Source organism: Belonocnema kinseyi, chromosome 2, assembly GCF_010883055.1.
Source record: "Belonocnema kinseyi isolate 2016_QV_RU_SX_M_011 chromosome 2, B_treatae_v1, whole genome shotgun sequence".
NCBI classification, from domain to species: Eukaryota; Metazoa; Arthropoda; class Insecta; order Hymenoptera; family Cynipidae; genus Belonocnema; species Belonocnema kinseyi.
In genome coordinates this window covers 54,294,711-54,315,497 of record NC_046658.1, presented here as the reverse complement: position 1 = coordinate 54,315,497, position 20,787 = coordinate 54,294,711, and the positions used below count along the sequence as shown (strand labels likewise).

At 26.9% G+C, this 20,787-nt stretch overlaps 3 protein-coding genes across 3 annotated transcripts; 2 read left to right on the top strand and 1 right to left on the bottom strand.

Annotated features, from left to right (window-relative positions):
• The first annotated feature begins 1,664 nt into the window (after nt 1-1,664).
• On the top strand, nt 1,665-4,752 carry LOC117167093 (transcription termination factor 3, mitochondrial). Its single transcript, XM_033351733.1, has 2 exons — nt 1,665-2,731; nt 4,422-4,752. The coding sequence occupies exons 1-2, from the start codon at nt 1,783-1,785 to the stop codon at nt 4,697-4,699; spliced, it is 1,227 nt and encodes a 408-aa protein (XP_033207624.1). The 5' UTR covers nt 1,665-1,782; the 3' UTR covers nt 4,700-4,752.
• Nucleotides 4,753-4,944: 192 nt separating this feature from the next.
• Nucleotides 4,945-19,962, bottom strand: LOC117167094 (endoplasmic reticulum-Golgi intermediate compartment protein 3). Its single transcript, XM_033351734.1, has 8 exons — nt 19,808-19,962; nt 19,288-19,446; nt 19,097-19,213; nt 16,716-16,747; nt 16,511-16,581; nt 16,211-16,434; nt 9,109-9,237; nt 4,945-5,542 (listed from the first exon to the last, which is right to left on the bottom strand). The coding sequence occupies exons 1-8, from the start codon at nt 19,902-19,904 to the stop codon at nt 5,205-5,207; spliced, it is 1,167 nt and encodes a 388-aa protein (XP_033207625.1). The 5' UTR covers nt 19,905-19,962; the 3' UTR covers nt 4,945-5,204.
• Nucleotides 7,405-9,123, top strand: LOC117167095 (reactive oxygen species modulator 1). Its single transcript, XM_033351735.1, has 3 exons — nt 7,405-7,504; nt 7,750-7,883; nt 8,899-9,123. Exons 2-3 carry the CDS (start codon nt 7,756-7,758, stop codon nt 9,005-9,007), a joined length of 237 nt encoding a protein of 78 aa, XP_033207626.1. The 5' UTR covers nt 7,405-7,504; nt 7,750-7,755; the 3' UTR covers nt 9,008-9,123.
• Nucleotides 19,963-20,787: the final 825 nt, after the last annotated feature.

Genomic DNA, 20,787 nt, shown 5'->3' with positions numbered 1-20,787 from the left:
AAAGTATTCCTATACGCAAAGTGGAAAAATTGACGACGTGTTATTGTGGCAGTGCTAGTATAATCTCAAAATTATATTTTTATTTTTATTGTAGTATAATACTTGTATTTAAAAATTTTTTATTTTAGTTTTGAAATTTTTAGCAAACTAAATAAATTCTCTTTGGGTTGGAATTTCGACTACTTTGGTAAAAAAATTGAACTATTAAGTTAAAAATGAACTTTTTGTTATCGATCATTCATATTTTTGGGTTTTCTAGTTGAAATTAAAGTCAACTGTTTTGTAGAGAAATTAATCATTTTTTTCTTTTTCGATTGAAAAATCTTTCTAGGTTTAAGTTTAACACTTAACGAAAATTCCTCTTTGGATAGAAACTTTGTTGTGAAAAATACAAACTGTACTTAAATTGAAAGTCTAGTGTATATTTTGTCAAAGATTCGTCATTTTTGTAAAAATTCGTTGTTTTTTGTTGTTGAAAATTTAACTTCATGATGGAAAGTCGAAGTACATTCTGAAAAAATAATTTTTCCGGTTGAAAAGACATAATTTTGTTAAAAATTCGCAATTTTCTATGGTTGAATATTATTTTTCTTAACTGAAAATTAAATTATTTCATTTTTGGTTAAAAATCAAATATTAGAAAGAAAATTCATGTGTTTTATTGCAAACTCCTAATTTTCGTGAAAAATTGATCTTTTAGGTTAAAAATTTAACTTATCTTGGAGATGAAACAATTCTGTTTTTAAAAAACCGCCTTTTGGTGGAAAACTCAACTACTTTGGTAACAAAAATTGAACTATTCTGTTCACAATTGTCTTTTTTTCACAAAATATCAACTAGTTTCAATTTTAGCCTTTGCTAGTTTCTAATTATTTATCTATGCAGAATTTTAATTTAAAGTTGTATCATAAAGAAAATGTAGGGTTTGAAACCACAATTTTTTAAAACAAGATGTTGAAGTTTAAATATCTAAATCATAATTTACAAAATTTTAATTTTGAATTCTATTACCATAACATTATTTCAATTTTAACCTTTGCTATTTTAAAAATTGTTTAGCTATTAAGGATTTTAATATAAAATTTAAATTTAAAACAGTGGTGTTGAATGTTTAAATTCTACTTCTTTCAATTGTTACGATTGTTATTTTTAAGAATTCAAAGATAAATTATTCAGCACTTTTTTTAAAATTTCCATAAGGTCCATTGTTTTATTTATCGCAAATAGATATTATAATTTATTTAAATGCATATGATGATTTTGTCATTATATTCGCAAAATGCTTCGACTGTTTTCGAAATATTAACATTTATATGAAGAAACAGGCAGTAAACATTTGATGGCACAGTATAATTTCTAACGTTATCTATATCATTATATTAATATATTATTATTGTTTATACTCTGTAATAAGTCTTTTTTACTCTAAAATAATGTATATTGACTGTACTTTCACGCAATTTTATGAAAAAATGTAAAATTATGACAACAACGGCAAATTGTAATAAATTTACAAAATTTCGCTAGAATCTCTACGATATAGTATCTGCAATAAACGTAGAGATTTTAACAATTTTATGTAAAATCACTACGTGTCTCATTTTTTTCAAGTCACGAATTTGATAGGTTATGTTCCTCTTGTGTTTTTCAATATTTTCATCAGATCGGAACGTCCTTCCCAGTTTCAGATTTTCGTACAATTTATAACCGACTTTTTCACCAAAAACTTCAGGATTATGATCCTGATTGAACTTTAACTCTGAAGCTTAATGTTTTGCTAAAATGGTTCTGTTTAAATACCCAGTTTTCGTGAATCTTGGGCGAAAATTGATTCTGGAACATGGACTGAAAAGTGAGGTTATCTTTCGACAATGCTCAAGTCGTGTTTTACCAGTTAAGAAACAAATAATATACGAACAAACACGAAGTGTAAGTGCTCTTAACAATGAAGAAGAAACACCAGTGCTCAGGACTATTTCAGATCCAAATGTCGGCAATCGTGTAGCTTTAATTCCAAAATATGATACCGAGAAAGAGGATGACGAATTTGATTCTCGTTTCGAAATTCACAGAGAAGATTTTTACTCTGACGAGTCTCTTCATGGTTTCACTCCGAAATTACCAAAAGCTTTGGATCCCAGTACAGAAGATTTGTCTGACCTTGGTACCAATCCTGTTCCAAGTTTTAATATAGCTAGTTTCGCCGACAAAAATCCCACTGTTCAGGAGTTCGTGAAACTTGGAGTAGAGTTGTGGAAAGTTGAGAGAAAGGCAGAAATAGCAAAAAAATTGGTCAGTCTTGATTTTGAAAAAGATGTCAAACCTTACATTCAGTTTTTGCATTATTCCGGAGTCCCGGCTAATGAACTCGGTGCTTTTATCACAAAAAATCCTTTTATTTTCAACGTGGATTTGGATGATCTTCACACTAGGATACGATACTTGAGAGCACATCAGTTTAATCCTCGGATGATATCAACGATCCTTACGAAAAATCCACAGTGGATTTCCTACAGCACAAAATCAATTGACACCAGACTTGGTTACTTTCAAAATAATTTTAAATTAAAGGGTCCTGAAGTTCGATTACTTACAGTTAAATTGCCGAAGCTCATTACCTACAGTATGGCAGCAATAGAAAATAAATCATTTGCGATACAGAAAGAGATGGGATTTCAGTTTTCTCTGAGGAAAAAGATGTTGATGAAGAGTCCGCGGCTGTGGACAAAATGTAAGAATTTTATTAATATAATCTGTGGACAGCAGATGAAACCTCAAATCTAAATATTTCAATCATGAATATACGTTAAAAGAATTTTTGTTTAAAAGGGTACATCACTGAAGTAGAAAATAAAAATAATTGCCCCAACTTAACTATAAATCCTGATTTGCCATTTCCATTAATGATATTTATTCTCAGTTTAGACTTGGAACAAAGATATTACTTAGAATTACTATTACAATTAATAAGAGGCCATCCATAAACTACCTTACAATCTTTTTGCCTATTTTTGACTCCTCAGCCCCCCTTGTTGATGCCCATACTTTTATCTTATGTTCCCCTACCCCCTGAAAGTAACGTTGCCCAAAATTCTCTGAAGATGGGAAAAATAGATCGATTTTTCACAAAAATAAAGGAAAAATTCTTTCAAATAAAATTAATATAAATACCATTTTGATTTCAGTATGAAACACTTCAAACTCGTCAGACTTGCAAAAACAAAAAATTAATTTTTAACCAGTTCCATTAGTAAATAAGCAGTTGATCATTAAAGCAAAATACACGAATTTTCAACAAAATAGTTAAATATTCAAACAAAAAATATTAAAATTCAACCAAAAACACTTGCATTTTAATACAAATAACTGAATCTTCAAGCCAAAGAATCATTTTCAGATGACAGTTGACGTTAAATACTTTTCAAGAAAACAAAAACAAAAAAGTATTTTCTAACAAAAAAAGATTAATTTTCAACCAGGAACGAATTTACTACGTTAAATTTATGACATACAAACGTGGGTACTACCGGAAGACAAATTTTCAACCAGTTGAATTAAACGAAACAAATTTTTTTTAACAAAATCGTTGAATCCTCAATGAAAAAAATAAATTTTCAACAAACGAGATTAATTGCCTAAAAAAAAAAAGATGATGTTTGAATAAAATCCTTGAATTTTCTATCAAATAGTTCATTTCTCATATTACTAAAGATAAACTTCCTACCAAAAATGGAAGAATTAAATTTTCAGTTAGAAGTTAGAGCAATTAATTTTTAATCAAGACAAAAAAATTTTCAACAAAAGAAGTTTAAATTTTAGCCAAAGATTTGAATTTTAATAAATTATTGTTTAACAAATTAGTTGAACTTTCAGCCGAGCAGGTGTATTTTTAATCGAAAACGATTAATTCCTAACCAAATAAGTAAATTTTCAACCAAAAAGTAGAATTTTTTAACAAAAAACGCCAATTTTCAATAAAAGTATTGAATTGCGAAGCCAAAAAGACAAATGTTCTACGAAATAAGTTTTTTAAACAAAAAAGGTAATTTTATACCAAATAGTTACATTTTCATATAAATAATTTTATTTAAAAAAAAAAAAAAGTTATTAATTTGAGTTTTTATTTTTTATTAGCATTCAATACGATAAAATATACATAAAGTAATTATTACAATTTTCGTACCCAGAGGAATATTGATTTAAATTCTCAACATTTCAAATTGTTTCTCCAATTGCGACACCGTAGTACCATTTTAGATTTCAAAGTCATTAGAGATTTTTATTTGTAATAAAACGTAGCCACTTTTTAGCACTAGTCAATTTCGATTTTCAAATTTTTTTATTTTCGGCTCACTATAACATAGATTTTAAATAAGACAAAAAGAAACAATTACAACTAATACAGGAAGTTTATTTTTCAGGTAGAAAAAATCTGGTTGAGACTTTCGACTACGCGCATAACACCATGCAACTGACTCACGAAATAATCGCCGAGCAACCTCAAATCCTCCTTTGTCGAAAAAGCAGGCTTGAAACTCGACATAAATTTTTAACGGAACTGAAAAAGGCGCAGTACGATCCACTGAAACCTATGTACATATCACCGAAAACTCTCGTCAGTGGAACGGATGCCGATTTTTGTAAAAATGCAGCAGACACATCAGTTCTAACATACAATTTGTTTCTGAAATCTTTGTAATTATACGAATGTACATAACTTTTATATCTTCAATATACTTTTAAGCTCGATAATTCCCTTAAGAATTTATTTAAAATCGGCCATCATTTTTTCAAAGGTTCGAGAAGTAGCTGAAAGCAAAAATATTTTGAAAATTCATTTTTTACTCACCATATGAGAATCAAGAACTAAAATAATTTTCATTAAAGGAATTTCGAAATGTAGGGAAGACTTGAACGGACTTAAAAAAACACGATCTCAGTTAAGATTTAAATAAAATTATTTCGCGTTTCATATTGTACAATATATCACCTGCATCAATCGCAGATATTCAAATAATTATATAAATAGTTTATGTAATACTTTCATAATTACAAAGAGCACTCTTTAAATAAAACTAGACTGCGATTCGAATGTTCGGAATCTGAGCACTGATCACGTTGGATTATGCAGTAAATCCTGGTTTAAATCTTGAATACAAGATTTATTCATTATTGAATTCGTCACCACATTGACAGTTTCAATTTTAGCTAAATTTTCCTAATTCAACTTTCTTTTCTATCGCTCTGATGGAGTGGTAGAGGAAGGTATCAATAAGTCCAGCAACTGTGAAAACTCCACCGATAATTGCACAAAGATTTGTTGCAAAGTGGCCAAACGACTTTGCCTTTTCTGTGTACCTCACCATCAATGGGCTCAATTCGTAGTTAAAAAATATTCCTGGCATTCCTGAATCTCCACTCATCGGGGATATATGTCGAGAATGTCTCGTTACTGAAAACTGATTTGTGGAAAGCGTGGAACCGTCTTGACGAACGAAAGTGGTTGGGATGATTTTGATGTAGTAGTGAAACATCATTGCTCCTGAAAAAGAAACATTGATTTAGTACTCGAAATTATTTTCAGATCAATTTTTCAATTTGACCCTACATAAAAAAATGATGTTACCAAATATCTCTAAAATATCGGACACATTGCTGTGGAAAACCTGACTGGTTGTGAAACTGTGTTAATATGAATTTTAATGCCTATTTTCAGTTTGTTTATCTATTAAAAAAGATTACGAATTTCTGTACAATCAATTTTCCAACTCAAGATTTCCAAATAAGCAATTTTATTTCATGATAAAATTGATTTGTAAATGCTTCTGGACATTATTGATAAACAAGAAGATTTTCATTGTAAATTACTTTTTGATATTGGGAAATAATTATCTTCTTAACATGTCCCTACCACCGTATAATTGTCCAAGTTTTCACACGTTTAAAGATGTAAGAAGAATTGAATTGTAGATAAAAACTTAAACAATATTAATTTACGAAATGCTGATACCGACAATAAGATTTGTTGGAAAATTTTTTAATTATTTAGGTTTCATTTTAAAAGATAAACTTTAAGTTTTGAAGATTTCAAAATATGTCAAAAAACAATCTGGAGGGTTTCAGGACATTTTTGTGTAGGATTGTTAAATTTTCAGTAAAACTGAACTGTTTCAAAAGATATTTAATAATTGTAAAAGTTTCTAAACAGTATTTAAATCATTAAAATTTTGAGAAGATTAAAAAAAATGTTTGACAAAACGGAAATTTTCAAGATTGTTTCAAAAGAAATGTAGAAGTTTTGTGAAAGATTCGAAAATAATTGAAATCTTGAGAAGATTTTTGCAGATTCAACAATAAATTTAAAAGCTTTTTAAGAATTTTTAGGGGTACCGATAAAGGAAATTGCTGGTTTTGATAATAAGATTTCTAAAATAATTTGAAATCATTTAGATTTAATTTCAAGTTTTCAAAATTTCAAATATATCAAAAAATAATCTGCAAGATTTTTAATTAATTGATTAAGTAACTATTTAATTTTGTAGGACATACACAATTTTTAAAGAAACTGAATTTTTTCAAAAGAAATAAAAAAGTTTCAGAAGTTTTGAGAAGATTCGAAAATAATTCAAACCTTGAAAAGATCTTTAAAGAGTTTGAAAAAAAAAATTATGAAGCTTTTTAAGATTTTTGAAAGGTTTCGTGAGAAAAATAACATGTGGATTTTAGTTTGAAAAATGAATTCTATACGAAAATTGAAAAAGAAATGGTAAAATTTCAGATTTCAAACAATTATAGATTTTGGAGGATTTTGAAAAAGAAGCTTTTTAAATTTCAAAATGATCAAAACAATTTCTCTAGATTCCTGGGAATATTTAGGATAATTTTTTAGTCTGAACAATTAATTTAAAGAAAATATTTTTAAAATTGTGGAGACTTTATTGGTGAGTTTTTAATTTTAAAGATATATAGGAATTTTAGAAGGTTTAAAATTATTAAAAATATTTTTAATCTTGAAAAGATTTTCGAAAATGTATCAAATACTTTTTTCAAAACTTCTAAAAGACTTCAATATATTTTAAGCTTGCTCGAATTTGTCCTCTTATTTAAATTCTGAAGATTCTTTTTCGACACATCTGAAATCTTCAAAAATATTTTTAAAATTTCTCAAGAATCATAGGAAAATTATATTTATATCAATTAAACTCCAAACTTATAATACTAATTTTAGTGTTCAAAACACTTTCAAAAGTAAATAATCAATCGACACTTATATTTTTTATTAAAATTTATTTCTCAAATAAAAGAACTGTAATTTAAATTTTCCCGCAGCGCATCCAGTGACTAGTAACATTTTCAGGCACACCAACCTAACTCTAGTTTTTTCTCATTCATATTTTTCACTAAGGAATAAATCAATATGGCGGCTATCTAATCGACCGTAAAAAGTGTGTCGCATGTTATATTTTGAAAATAATTAAAGGCGAAATATTTAAGTCTATTTAGAGTAAGTAGTGCTAATTTCTATTTTGATTGAATTGCTCGAATAATCAGGAAGTTGATGGAGTGATAATTAAATGGCAATTTCTATCACTCGTACCTATAACTTTCGTTACATTGCCTAAAAAATTAATTGCAAAACTGCGTCATCTTTTTCTGCGAATATGAAATTGTATGTCAAAAGTGTGGACTCTGATTGTCAGAAAGTCACTGGAAAGTTATTTTAGTAAAAATATGTCTGTTATTTCTTAGGTTATAATGCCGGTTATCGCAGGAGGTTACCAACATGGCCCGAGCTGTTGGGACCGAGTAAAAATGGGCTTTACCATGGGATTCTGTGTAGGTTTAGCCTCTGGAGCAATTTTCGGAGGATTCTCAGCTCTCAGGTACTTTTAATTCTATAAATAGTTTGATATAATTTTCTTCTGTTCAATAAAAAAACGCTGTTGCCTCGCATTTTATTTTAGCTCACGTGGCATATTTTAGAATGAAATATTTATTATAGAAAAAGTAATTTAATTTTTCAATTTAAAATTGTTGACTGTATGTTTAAATTGAAACTAATTGATCGATCAAATTGTCCTTGATTCTGGCTAGTTGATATATTAAAATTAAATTCAGATGCCGTTAACAATGAATGTGCAAAATCATCTCGAACAAAATATTGATCTAATGTATGCCTATTAATTAATTCCTGGTACTAGCATATGGAATAAAACAAAGAACATTTTAAAATCTAATCAAGACGACTTGAAGATTATTTTTTCTATTTACTAGCTAGTAAAGTAACTTTCTATACTTTTCTTAGAGACTAATATTTAATCTTTAAAACTGTATGTTTGTACATTATGGTGAAAAGAACATTTTTCATACATCAGTATTAGTAATATTGAAAGTGGCAATGTTTTTTATTTTATTAGTTTCATCTTAATTTCATTTTTGTATTGCTATAATTTAAAATCAATTGCTTTATTATTAACCTTAAATATACTGGATTCGAATGATGGGCATCATTATTGATAAATTATTGAATAAAATTAAGGGCCCGGTTGCAATTTTCCCTGGAGAGAATTAAGTCTTTTTTCATTTAGAATTTTTATATAAAATTCTAGAGTGTACGTTCCCCTAAACCTATATTGAACTCTACAACTCGAGCATTCTCATAAATTGAAATCATTCCTGCTCCTAAACTACTGAATATTTTAATATGAAACTTTCCAAAAACACTATAGTCAAATTTACTTCCAGCATCAGAAAAAATTGTACTAACATTTTTCTAAACAAACCTATTCAAATTTTGCCTCTAATTTTATCAGTCGATGTATTTTTAAAGACAAAGCATATTTAGGATTAAATGCCATCTACAGAATTAAAAAAAAATAATTCCTTTTTAATCATCAGGTCTGGCATGAGGGGAAGGGAATTGGTAAACAACATGGGAAAGATTATGGTACAAAGTGGAGGAACGTTTGGGACGTTTATGGCGATCGGATCCGGCATAAGGTGTTAGTACAAGGACAGCATTGTGTATATTAATTATAGGCAGGGAAGCAACTTATTGAAAACTCTATGATGAATTTTGTAATAAAATATATTCAAGGATGGGCCTACCTTCTGTAGCTATAATCGTGGTGTTGTCCATATGGTTTGTTTTCCCTGGTATGTTTACTCCGAAACTTAAATGACGTATTATGTGCGTCAAGTTAAATTGCGAAGAAGAATATGGTTGAACATCGTGCACTGAAAGGACAAAAATAAGTTTTTACACAAAAGTCCTTTCTATTGAGGATGTCTAGCTGCCCGGGGAACCGGGGACAGGTCGGGAATGTTTTTCACCGCGAAAAAACTTGGAATTTGATATTTTATTACTTTTTGTCTGTTCAACCACGAAATGAACAATAAAATATACTTTATTGTCGATAACTTCGACAATATTAGCGATGCGGTTTGCATTTTTAAAAAAAATTTTTGACATTTTTATAGTCTTTAAAAACTTTAAATGCAACATACACACAGACGCGTAAATTAGTATTTTTAGGAAATTGTACATGCATGTTTCATTGAAGCAAGAAGAGAAAGATTTACATTTTTAATACAAATATAGAAACTAAAATCAAGATTTCGAACAGGATATTTTGAAAATTTGAATTTAAAAAAGGTAATTTTGAAAACAATTATAATTTAGATTTAGATTTTGAAATGTTCCAAAATAATTGTAATTCTGGCTTAGACCTAAATTAAAAAAAGAAGTAAGGTAAACCGACCATTACTGGGACAACGTAAAAAGTATGTGCAATACTGGGTCAATAATAAATATCGTTAAGTATCTTTTATAATCCAACAAAAGTCATAAAAGTACAAATTTTCTATTAATTTTGAAGGTCTTTTGAATTTATTACCACTATTTATTTTTGTTCTGGCAAGTTACACAATTAGTAAAAAATAATAAAAAATACTCCTCAAAAGCTGCGAATGACCTTCTGCCAAATTCGCCATTTTTTGTGTTTCAAAAATTTCCACATAACTTTAATAGCCTTGTATCATTGAAAATTCCTTCACTAATAGAATTTTTGACAAATAGAATAGAACAAATAGAATTTGGACAAATTCTTGATGAAGATGCCTGAACCGAGACAAGTTGTCGCTGACTCAGTTTCGGACACTTCAACGTGAGTTGCACAATTGCGTTTCCATTACTGAGACGGTCACTTTTGCCGTATTTTCAATTATAATTCGCAGTATTGTGTTAGTGACATATTAAAAACATTGTTTATAATATCCACACTTGCCGTTCAATTGATTATTTATTCCAAAAAAGTTGTTCACAGTAGTTTATTGAAACCTCCAATTCTAAGCTTAAATTTTGCCAACTGCTTAGGTAAGTAATTTAACAGTAACTTATAAATTTAAGTTTTCAATAAAAATTAGTAAGTATGCATACAAATTTCATATTAACTATTATAAATAATAATGAGATTAATATTATCTATTTACTGTTTTAAATAAATTAAGTAAATTAACTTTTCTGTTGAAAATTTATATTTGTGAATTAAAAATATAACTGTTTTGAAGATAACTCGTCTTTTTAAATTGAAAATTCAACAGTTTGGTTGAAATTTTTTTCTTTCTTGACTGAAAATTTTTTTTTATTAATATTTGAACTATTTTATTGAAAATTCGTCTGTTTGGTTCTAAATGTATGTTTTTAATTATGTGAATTTCATCTTTCATGAGCAAAAATGCAACTGTGACTTAAAATTAATCAGTTCAGATTGAGGTTTTATACAGTTTTATTGAAAATTCTTTTTTTTCGTTCTGTTTTAGTTCAACTGCGTTCAATTTGTAATTAAAATATTTTTTGATGGAAATATTAACTATTATATTTTTTAATCAGAATTCACCTTTGTTGGTTAACCCAATACTTCAAATTTCTAACAAATTGTTGAATTAAAAAAAAAAGAAATTTCTACCAAAAAGGTGAATTCTAATCAAAAAATATAATCGTTGATATTTCAACAAAAAGTTTTTTAATTATAAATTAAAAACAATTAAATTAATTTTAAAAATAAACGAATTTTCACCCAAACAGTTCGAATTGTAATAAAAACAGATAAAATTTCTACCAAAAGATATGATTTGTCAACCAAATAAGATTTTTTATTAAAAAAAGAACAAATATTTCAACCTGACAGTTGCAGGTTTGCTAAAAATATAAAATTCAAAATTAAAAAGATCAATTTTCGAACCAAAAAGACGAATTTTCAACAAACTAGGTGAAATATTAATCAAAAAGATTTTTCAGTCAATGAAAATGTCAACCAAATAATAAAATTTTTAACCAAAGATAATTGAACTTGTTTGAATACTTTTTTTCAATTTATGTACTAATTTTAATTAAGATGAATTCTATATGAAAATGTACAACCAAACAGTTAAATTTGCAAGCAAATCGATAATATTAATTTTATTAATATTTATCATATTTAATATTAATGTACAATATTAAATGTTAATGCATACTTACTAATTTTATTAAAAATCAAATTTATGATTTACTATTAAATTACTTATCTAAGAAATTGGCAAAATTTGAAGTTAGAATTAGAGGTTTCAATAAACTACTTTGAACAACTTTTTTAGAATAAATAATCAATTAAACGTCAAGCGTGGAGCTTATAAACAATATTTTTAATATTAATGAATGTAATTTAATAATATATTGTTATTTTGGAAAGAAAAATGTTAACATGTTCATATTAATTTTATTAAAAAATATAAGCCAATAAATTCCTTATGATTTATAACAATCCATTCTTGCTTTTTAATGTACTCTACAATTGTAAGTTAATTATACGATTTTATTTTGACAAACCACATTGGATTTTCCTTGTCCCAGTATTGGCTTACTTTGTGTCCCACTTAAGGATATACCCCAAAATTCTTGTCCCACTGATGGGCGATCTGACTAGCTTAAAAATATCCATTTATATTAATTAAATATAACAATAATGATGTATTTTCTGTTCTAATAAATCAAATAATGTATGAGCCACTTATTATAATGGTTTTTGTACAAAAAATTCTAATTAACCTTTTTAAAATTGTGTTTATGTGGGTTAGCTTTTCGTAACTGTCCCAGCAATGGTCGGTTCACCTTATAATGTGAAGTGAACAGTGCATTTTTGGGAAAACTTATTGTTTTGAGCTGGAGCAGGAAATGTTCCGAAAAAATTATATATAAGTACAATTCAGATCTAAAACTAGGAATTTCCCAAAAGAATTACAATTATTTCTACTTGAAAAAGAAGAGATGTCCATAATTATAAATTTGAAAAGGGAAATTTCTAAAAGAATTTATAATTCTGACTTTAAACAGAGAATGTATGGAAATAATTATAATTCTGATTAGAAGTATAATGAATTGGATCCAAGAATTTTCAAAACAAAAATATTTTAGATCTAAAACAAGGAAGTTTCCAAAGGAATTATCATTTTTCGGAATTTAAAGAGTACATTTTTCCTAATGAATTACAATTTTGACTTTGGCCGGGAATTTTCGAATAAAAAATTATTCTTATTTGGAACGAGAAATTTTCGGGAGAAAAAACTAATTCTAGCATGGAACTGGGAATTTTACCAAAAAAGTAGAATTCTGAGTTGGGACACTGCAATTTTAAAAATAATTATAATTACCAGACCGAGGAAATGAAAACTTTTGTCAGAAGCATTATAAGTACTATAGTAACTGTCAAGAATAATCAGGGCTCCCTCATTTTTAGTAACTTTTTAAAATGAAAAGATCACTTTAGTCATCTTTTTTTCAGTAAATCAACCCGTGGGTAAACCACTATTCAATGCAGGTCTATACCTATTTCTGAATTTTCTTGAATTCTTTTGAAATATTTAAGGGTATTTTAAAAAATGCAAAGGAATGTTCACGGGTTTCAAAAAGTTTTAACAGATCTGAAATGTTTTCGGGTATTATGTAAGATTCAAACGAATTTTTGATAGATTTCAATAATTTGAAGACGCTCCAAAGGATTTTGAAGATTTTAGAGTTTTTTCAAACATACAAGGAATTTCCAAGAGCTTTGAAAAGTTTCAAGGGATTTCGAAATATTTCAAAAGAATTAAAAATATTCTAGGGTATTTGAAAATATTTTTAAGGTATTTTCAAATGATTATAATTGTTCAAGGAATTTCAAAGGACTTGAATGATTTTAAGGGATATAACGAATTTTCATGGACTTATAAAGAATTTTGGAAGATAGGTAGAAAATTAGTAGAACAGCAATTCCATGTCAAATTATCAGAAGCATTTCATCTAGGTTATGAGTATTAAAAAAAATTATTTGTAATAAGACGCACTTTAAAATTTTGCTTAATGTTTTAGATTTTTTAGAAACAAATTTTGAAACTGAATTTTTGAAGAAAATCCATTTTCGATTTTCTTCAATTTTTTTATATACTGTGTAAGGGTGGCTGCTGGACCGAGAAATGATCAGGAATGACTGGGAATTTTTACAAATTTTCAGAAGAAAAATCTATCAAAGTTTGATTTCAGCAGTTTTTAAAACAATTAGTTGAATTGATATCTATTTCAATTATATCATTCAGTTTACAATGCGTTATTAAAAAATCTTTTACTTTAAAAATTCGTCATTTTGGATTTTTATTTTTAAGCGTATATTTTTAATTTAAAGGATTTTAGAGTGCAGTTTTAAAGACTTACACAATTAAAACTTAAAAGCATTTTAAGTTGAATTTTTTTGATAAGAAAACAGTATTATTTTATCAACTGTCAATATAAATAAATAATTTTTAAAATGGATCTGTACTTTAAGTATTAAAACTGAACCATAATTTATTTGATAAAACGTTTCTAAACTCGTTCAAAGTTGAAGAATTTCCAGATTGTTACTGTTTCAATTCGAAAGTCTGCAATTAAAAAAATGTAAAGGTACGATTGAGACTTTATAAACTATTTTCCACTTAAAAATAACTTAATAATAATATATTCGTAATTAAAGGCTTTTATTAAATTAAAAATATTGTTTCAGTCTAAATGATTCACTTTTTAACCCATTTAATTTGAAATGCTTTAATTAAGAAAAAAAAATTATTTAACATTTAGAAATATTTGACATAGAAAGCTTGGAATTGTTAAAATTTCGAAAAGGTTTTAAACTTATAACGTTACAATTTTTATTGTCCTACTTAAAAAAATGTTCAATTTATAAACGAAATTGTTGAATTTGTATGTAAAAATAATAATTTAACACTTATTTTTTGTAGACAAAATTGGAGTAATTTTAAGAGATATTTTGAAGTTTTGAAAAGATTCCAAATTAATTTTAAACTTAATATGATGTCAAGTATTTTAAACGAAGTATGTGAACATTTTTTTTTCAGAATTTCTAAAAATATTTTTAAATGAATAGAATTTTTCCTACAATTTTTAGAAAATGCTGCAAAATTTTTTTAAATCCTTAAAATCTTCTAGGGTCTTTTTCGACAATTCTGGCAATCTATTAAAATCTTTTTAAATATTCTGTTTAAATAATTTTTTAAAATGAAAAATCATTTTCAATTTTCCTAGGAATATTAAGAAAATGTTTTTATTCTTTTGGAGCCTTTTACAATTCTTAAAAAGCTTCTAAACTGTTTGTTTGAATTCTGCAAAAATCTACATTTTGTTTTAAATTAGGTTGTCGGTATTTACACCGAAATTTCGGTACGAATAGTATTTTTTCATACATTTTAAAAATTATAAAGAATTTCTGAAATAATGTTAAAAACAATTTCAAATTAAAAATTTTTTAAACAACTTCAATATTTCTCAAGATTTTGAAATAAAATTGTAAAGCTTTTCGAGGATGCTTAAACTATTTAAAATGAAAATAATTTAACTTCTAATTTAAGAAATTTTAGGTTAAAAAAATTTAATTAAAAATGTTGTTAATGTTATTGTTAATGATTTATATTTTTGAAACGTGATCTAAATTTTTTAACTCTATAATTTATGAATGTTCAAAATTCTGAATTTTGCAGTTTATCAGCATTTAATTTAAAACATTAAAACTGTTCAATTTTGTCAGTACCTTCAAATTTATAAGTGTAAGTTATTGAAAATTTAAATACAAATTTTTTGAATTTAAAAACTTTTTAACTTCAATTTTGAACATTTGAAATTTAAGAGTTTCACTTTGAATGTTTTAATTTGTTGTTTATTTTTCATTACGTTAAATGGAAAACTTTTGAAAATAGAGCTCGATTTTTTAAATTATATTTACCAGGAAAATTGTTTGCGAATCGGAAAATGACCGGGAATTTTTTTCTTCGATTAAAACGTTCACCCTGAAGTTTACAATGTCCACTAAAAGCTCTTTAAAATAAAAATGGGTCTGAGCTCTGAAGTTCATGCATACTAGTCCAATATCCGTCTATTGTTTACATGGCTTTTCACACCATTACGGCCTAAATTTTAAATTACTTCTGCAGAAATAAGGGAGATATCATTTTTTATATTTACAGGGGTTGTAAAGCTCACTGTAAGCTACCTAAAAAAATTTAAACAAATAAAAAATTCAGTTTAAAAAATTGTATTTGAAAAAATCAAAAAGTTCTAGCATTTTTTTTCTCAAAAATTATTTTAGGGTTTTTATATTAGAATTTTATCAATATTACTAACAATAGATGAAATTCTTCAGATGATTTGGCATCGAATTGCTCAGAACCTACAAGGTTTTCAAATGTTTTTATATATTCCAACGGATTTTATCAGATTACCGAGGATTTTAATGAGTTGAAAGGCTTTTAAAAGCTCTTGAGGTATTTAAATAAATTTTCGAGGATTTTAGGAAATGTAATCAGATCTCATAGAATTTGACGGGATTTTATAATATTTAAATAGATTTTAAAGAATTTATTCACAAGGAGTTAATTATTTCATTGGGTGTCAAAGATGTGAAGAAATTTTTTAATATTTTTTTTGCAATATACTTGGAATTCACCGTAAATTCTTATTAATTTATCTTGAATTCCTTTTTCAAAATAAATTAGGCTGTGGGCAGCCCTATGAATAATAAATTACCAATTTGTTAATATAAATTTTAAATTTTCTTATTTCATTCATAAAAGATTCTATATTAAAATGTTACAAAATAATCCGTCTGGCAGACATAACCTTCTTTCTCGACTTTTTATAACTTACCGTGTACATGATTTATGGAAAAACTCTCGCCTGGCGCAATGTGGAAACTACCACCAACTCTATTGACTTCCATTTTACCGTAAATTTGACATCCTTCAGTGAAAGCGTGTTTCATTGCTTCCACTGACCTGTCGTTCTGGCATTGCTTGAATTCTGCGGGATCCCTTATCGCCCATTTTCTCAGTTTGTACGCTTCTTTGATTTCTTCACAGGTGTTGCAACATCTACCATTTTAATTCATGAGAATTTATTTCATGTTGAGTTTTATTTATATTTATAAGGAGTAGAGAATTTACTTACATGATGCCCATTGATTCGTCAGCTGCTCCGTAACAATCTCCACATTCATCTTCCGTCGCGTTCTGCACTGACTTTAAAAAATATTACATTTTATTTATACTTGTTAATGAAAATTAAATAGCGTAGTTTCAAATTATTGGTCAGTTTTGCATAAGGAAAGATAATGGTACGCTTTTCTTTTAAAATTTATTACAATTATTTATACCTTTTCGGTTGACTTCCTAGGATCCATAATATCTGTTGGAAAAAGAGAATTAATCAATTAGAAAAATAAAACCTTAAATAAATTTTAAAAATTATGGGCGAAAAAATGCAATAACTTTAGTATAATTTTCAGTTTTAATTAATATATTGGCGTAGTCATTTCATTATTTGCACAATGGCAGTTGGATTGGATAATGACTGAGTTTTATGCAATTTTGAACGAGTTCCATTAAAAATTTGTTGTAATTGCTGCGGCTCTAATTTGAAATTGCACAACTTTTAATTCTTTAATTTATAGATTTTAGTAGTTTTTATTTCGTTTTTTATATCAATTGACAGTTTTCTTACAGAAGTCGGATTTCGGAATTCTGTTCAAAATCTGAACTCAAACTTCAGAGCATTGTATTGTTTGCAATATAATTTCCAGAAAAACTATTGTACATTACCCAATTAAATGATCTACATACCTGTTTTTTAAGCTATTGTTAAACCGCCTTAACTTTTATAACATTAACAAACTGTTTTTCGAAATTGGAATAACTTTGAAATAATTAACATCTTTTAAAGTGCTTGGATTAATTTTAAAGGTAAGTTTGCTCATTATTTTTGTAAATTATGAAGATTTTTAGAATGTTGTCCCTAGATTTTGTAAATGCTCAGAAACATTTTTTTTTCATTCATTATTTATCATATTTTAATCAATTTCAGTAATATTTATAAAAATATTCTTTTGAATTTTTGTACACTATTTGCTGAGTACAGTCATTATTTGAAATATTGCGACTATTTTGTACCAAGTTTGACCCGAGGGAAAAAATTCTAAAAATATCTTAAAAATTAAGCAAAATACTGTAAGGACTTGCTTTTAAAATTATCCAAAACTATGATATCTTTTTATTAAATTGATATTTTATTTTCAACTTGTGCTTATTAGACACAGAATTTAATAAACTAACAAAATAAGGAGGGACGTCTTTTTTTTTTTAAATAACAAACATTTTTATATTTTTTGCAAATATTTTAAAATTTTAAGGAGAAAATAAATTTTTTGCAAAGTGGTAGGTAATAAACATGCGAGACGGACTGAGTTTTTTTGTCGCGGGATAACAAAGAAAACGTAACAAGATTTTTTGTTTTAACGCATTACATTTATCGATAGACCCATTACAATAACAATTTTATGATTTTAAGTAAAAAAAGGATTTTTAACAAATTCATACATTTTTAACTAAACAGTTCAATTATCTACAAAAGTGTTGAATTTTCAACTTTTACCCAAGAAGTTTAATTTCCAAATTAAAGAGATGAATTTTCAACAAAATGCATAAATTTTTAACTAAACGGTTTAATTTTCTACCAAATTATCGAAATTTTAACCCGAAAATACGAGTTTTCTACCAAAAAACTTGAATTTTCAACCCGAAAATATAAATTAAAAAAATTTAATTTTCAATAAAAAAAGAAAGATTAATTTTTTAAAGAAAGAGTTAGATTTTAAAATAAAAAAGATGAGTGTTTCACAAAAAAATTGCATTTTCAATCAAATAAGAATTTCTTAGTCAAGTAAGAAAAAAATGCAATCCAATTGTGGAATTTTTAACCCAAAAAGACGAATTTTCAACAAAACAGTAAGAGTTTTCAAGGAAATTATATTTTCAAAAAATAATTTAATTTTGAACCAAAAAATGAATAGCTGACTTTTTAACCGAAAGGAATGAACTTTCAACTAAAAATAGTTTGATTTTCGTGCTAGATTTTATTAATTCAGTTCACATTTAAGCCGAAAAATTAGAAAAGGGGGAAACAATGTAAATCTTGCGGTAATTAAATAGGAATTATGATCAATTCTAGACTGAAGAATAAAATTTTAAATAAACATAAAAGTTCATTTTTAATACTTGAAAATTTATATGCCAATATATATTTTTTTTAATTTGTGATATTATTTCAAGTATTTCTGATCCCTAAAGCGAGCCCGAGGTCTCTACGAGTTAAAAAAACTAGCTAAATTGAAATGAACAATTTATCTTGAAAATTGCAAAAATACCATCGTTTTTAATGCAAAATTTGAAGAATAAAAATAATTTTTCTCTTTCAAAAGGTAAAATATTCGTCAAAAATGGAACGATTTTAATTTAATCAAAGACGTCTGTCCGTTTTCAAAATTCGAAGACTTTTCCAGGTTCTGTGTTAATGACAAAAGCATTTTTTAATTTGTTTAAGTCTTTTTAAATCAAATTAAAATAAAGTATTAAATAATAAAATAAAAATAATAGAAAGTAACTTGACTATATTTTTTTATTAATCAAATTCAACCGTTTTATAGAAAATGCATCTATTTTGCTTGAAAATTCAACTATGTGGTTAAAAATTAATACACACCTGTTTTTTTTGGATCTTCAATTGGTCTGCCGTTTAAGTCTAATCGCCTCTTAAAAATATTATGCTCTATATGTAAATGCTGTTCCCCAGTTGTGTCCATGGCATCTAAAGATAACACTAGAAACAAAGAAGATTTTTGGTACAAATGTCAATTAAATTAAAATCGGTACAAAGGATATTATTGTACTTACAATCACAGGATATCCTAGGTATAATAATATCTAAATTAATTCTTAGATTAGATCCTTTAGAGGTATCCACAAATAATTCTTCATTTACTCCAGGTGTGAGGAAGTCATTGAGCTCAGAAATGAAGAGCAGAACCATAATAATCGTGCTTACAATAGTAACTAAAAATAATCATTAAAAAATCATTTAAAAAATCATTAGATTTATTGATAGGTTTAAAATTCTATAGTGATTTTACATTTTGACTAGAATTTTAATTACAAATCTGCGCATATAATACAGAAAAAAAATAAAAACAATGCCCAGTAAGATTATTTTCAAGGTTATCTTGATATTTGCCACGTGGCATGTTTATAACATTCTTTTTGAAAAAAAAATGAAAACATATTTGATTCAAGTCATTCATTTTTAAACAATTTGTATATAGAATAGGAATATAACGTCAAAAAGCAGACGATAATAAAATTGTATAAGTGAAAGGCTTGACATGAATGATAATTAAGGGAGGTTAAAAGTATTTACCGATCGCTCCACCAGAAGTTTTGACTCGAAAACTGTCAAAATCCTCAAGGACTTTCGGGTATGCATCGAAATATCGTAATTTATCCAAAACAAACATTTTTCTAATAGTAAATATTTCGTGTTTGACAGCTGCAGCTGCAACCAAACTTTAACCTAATAGTTTTTTTCGGCATGCGCATTCACTTGCGCAGTAGTTAATCAACTAGAATGCGCACGCGCCTAATCGTGACAAGTTTTGCGCCGGTTGTATGGCGCCACGTGAATCCTTATTTTACTTTCCATTGGTTTTTAATGTTTTAATCTGATGAATAAGTCAATATTAATTTTAGCCACTTCTACATTTCATTTCATTATTATAACAATGACAATTTTTCGTTTTGGACGCATGCTTTAAAATGCTAATCAAAGAAATGGTAAACTAAAAAATGCCAGAGCCGTAACTAGAGTGGTGCCGTCGGTGGCTCCGCTAGGCGCAGACCAAAAGTGGGCGCAGTTACACAAATAAATTACCTAAAGCAAGGTAGAAATTTTGAATTTCTAATGAAAATATGACCAATTTAGATCTCTGACTCACGTCACTATTGAAACTTTTGGACATCTTTTTTTATTCATTCAACTATTCTACTACTATTTTTAAATACACAATAATTAATGCTACGATTTTCGCATATTGCTCGTGAAGCAACTATTTTTTTGCTTTGTATTTAAAAATATTTTTAAACGTCTTCGCTGATTGCCTAAAATAACATTTCCACCAGCTCAAAAATTGAACTTTTGAAAGTTAATAATTTTTAGGATATTGAAGTTTTCAAAAGTTTTGAAATTTTTACAGATATTACAAATTTTGTAAGATAATTTTTATAGGATCTTCAAGAACTAAAAATTTAGAAGATTAATTTGATTTTAAGAGATTTTAAAGAGTTTAGGATACTTCACCTGATTTTACAAGATTCCGAGAAATTTCGAGATTTCAAATATTT

What these genes read in the sequence shown, in the direction of transcription:
- LOC117167093 (XM_033351733.1), top strand. Translation starts at nt 1,783, where the DNA reads ATGGTTCTGTTTAAATACCCAGTTTTCGTGAATCTTGGGCGAAAATTG. An exon ending in TCCGCGGCTGTGGACAAAAT is followed by an intron (nt 2,732 to 4,421) that starts GTAAGAATTTTA and finishes TTTATTTTTCAG; the next exon opens with GTAGAAAAAATCTGGTTGAG.
- LOC117167094 (XM_033351734.1), bottom strand. Translation starts at nt 19,904, where the DNA reads ATGTTTGTTTTGGATAAATTACGATATTTCGATGCATACCCGAAAGTC. An exon ending in CTAGGAAGTCAACCGAAAAG is followed by an intron (nt 16,582 to 16,715) that starts GTATAAATAATT and finishes TATTTTTTAAAG; the next exon opens with TCAGTGCAGAACGCGACGGA. An exon ending in TTCCATAAATCATGTACACG is followed by an intron (nt 9,238 to 16,210) that starts GTAAGTTATAAA and finishes TTGTCCTTTCAG; the next exon opens with TGCACGATGTTCAACCATAT.
- LOC117167095 (XM_033351735.1), top strand. Translation starts at nt 7,756, where the DNA reads ATGCCGGTTATCGCAGGAGGTTACCAACATGGCCCGAGCTGTTGGGAC. An exon ending in GGAGGATTCTCAGCTCTCAG is followed by an intron (nt 7,884 to 8,898) that starts GTACTTTTAATT and finishes TTTAATCATCAG; the next exon opens with GTCTGGCATGAGGGGAAGGG.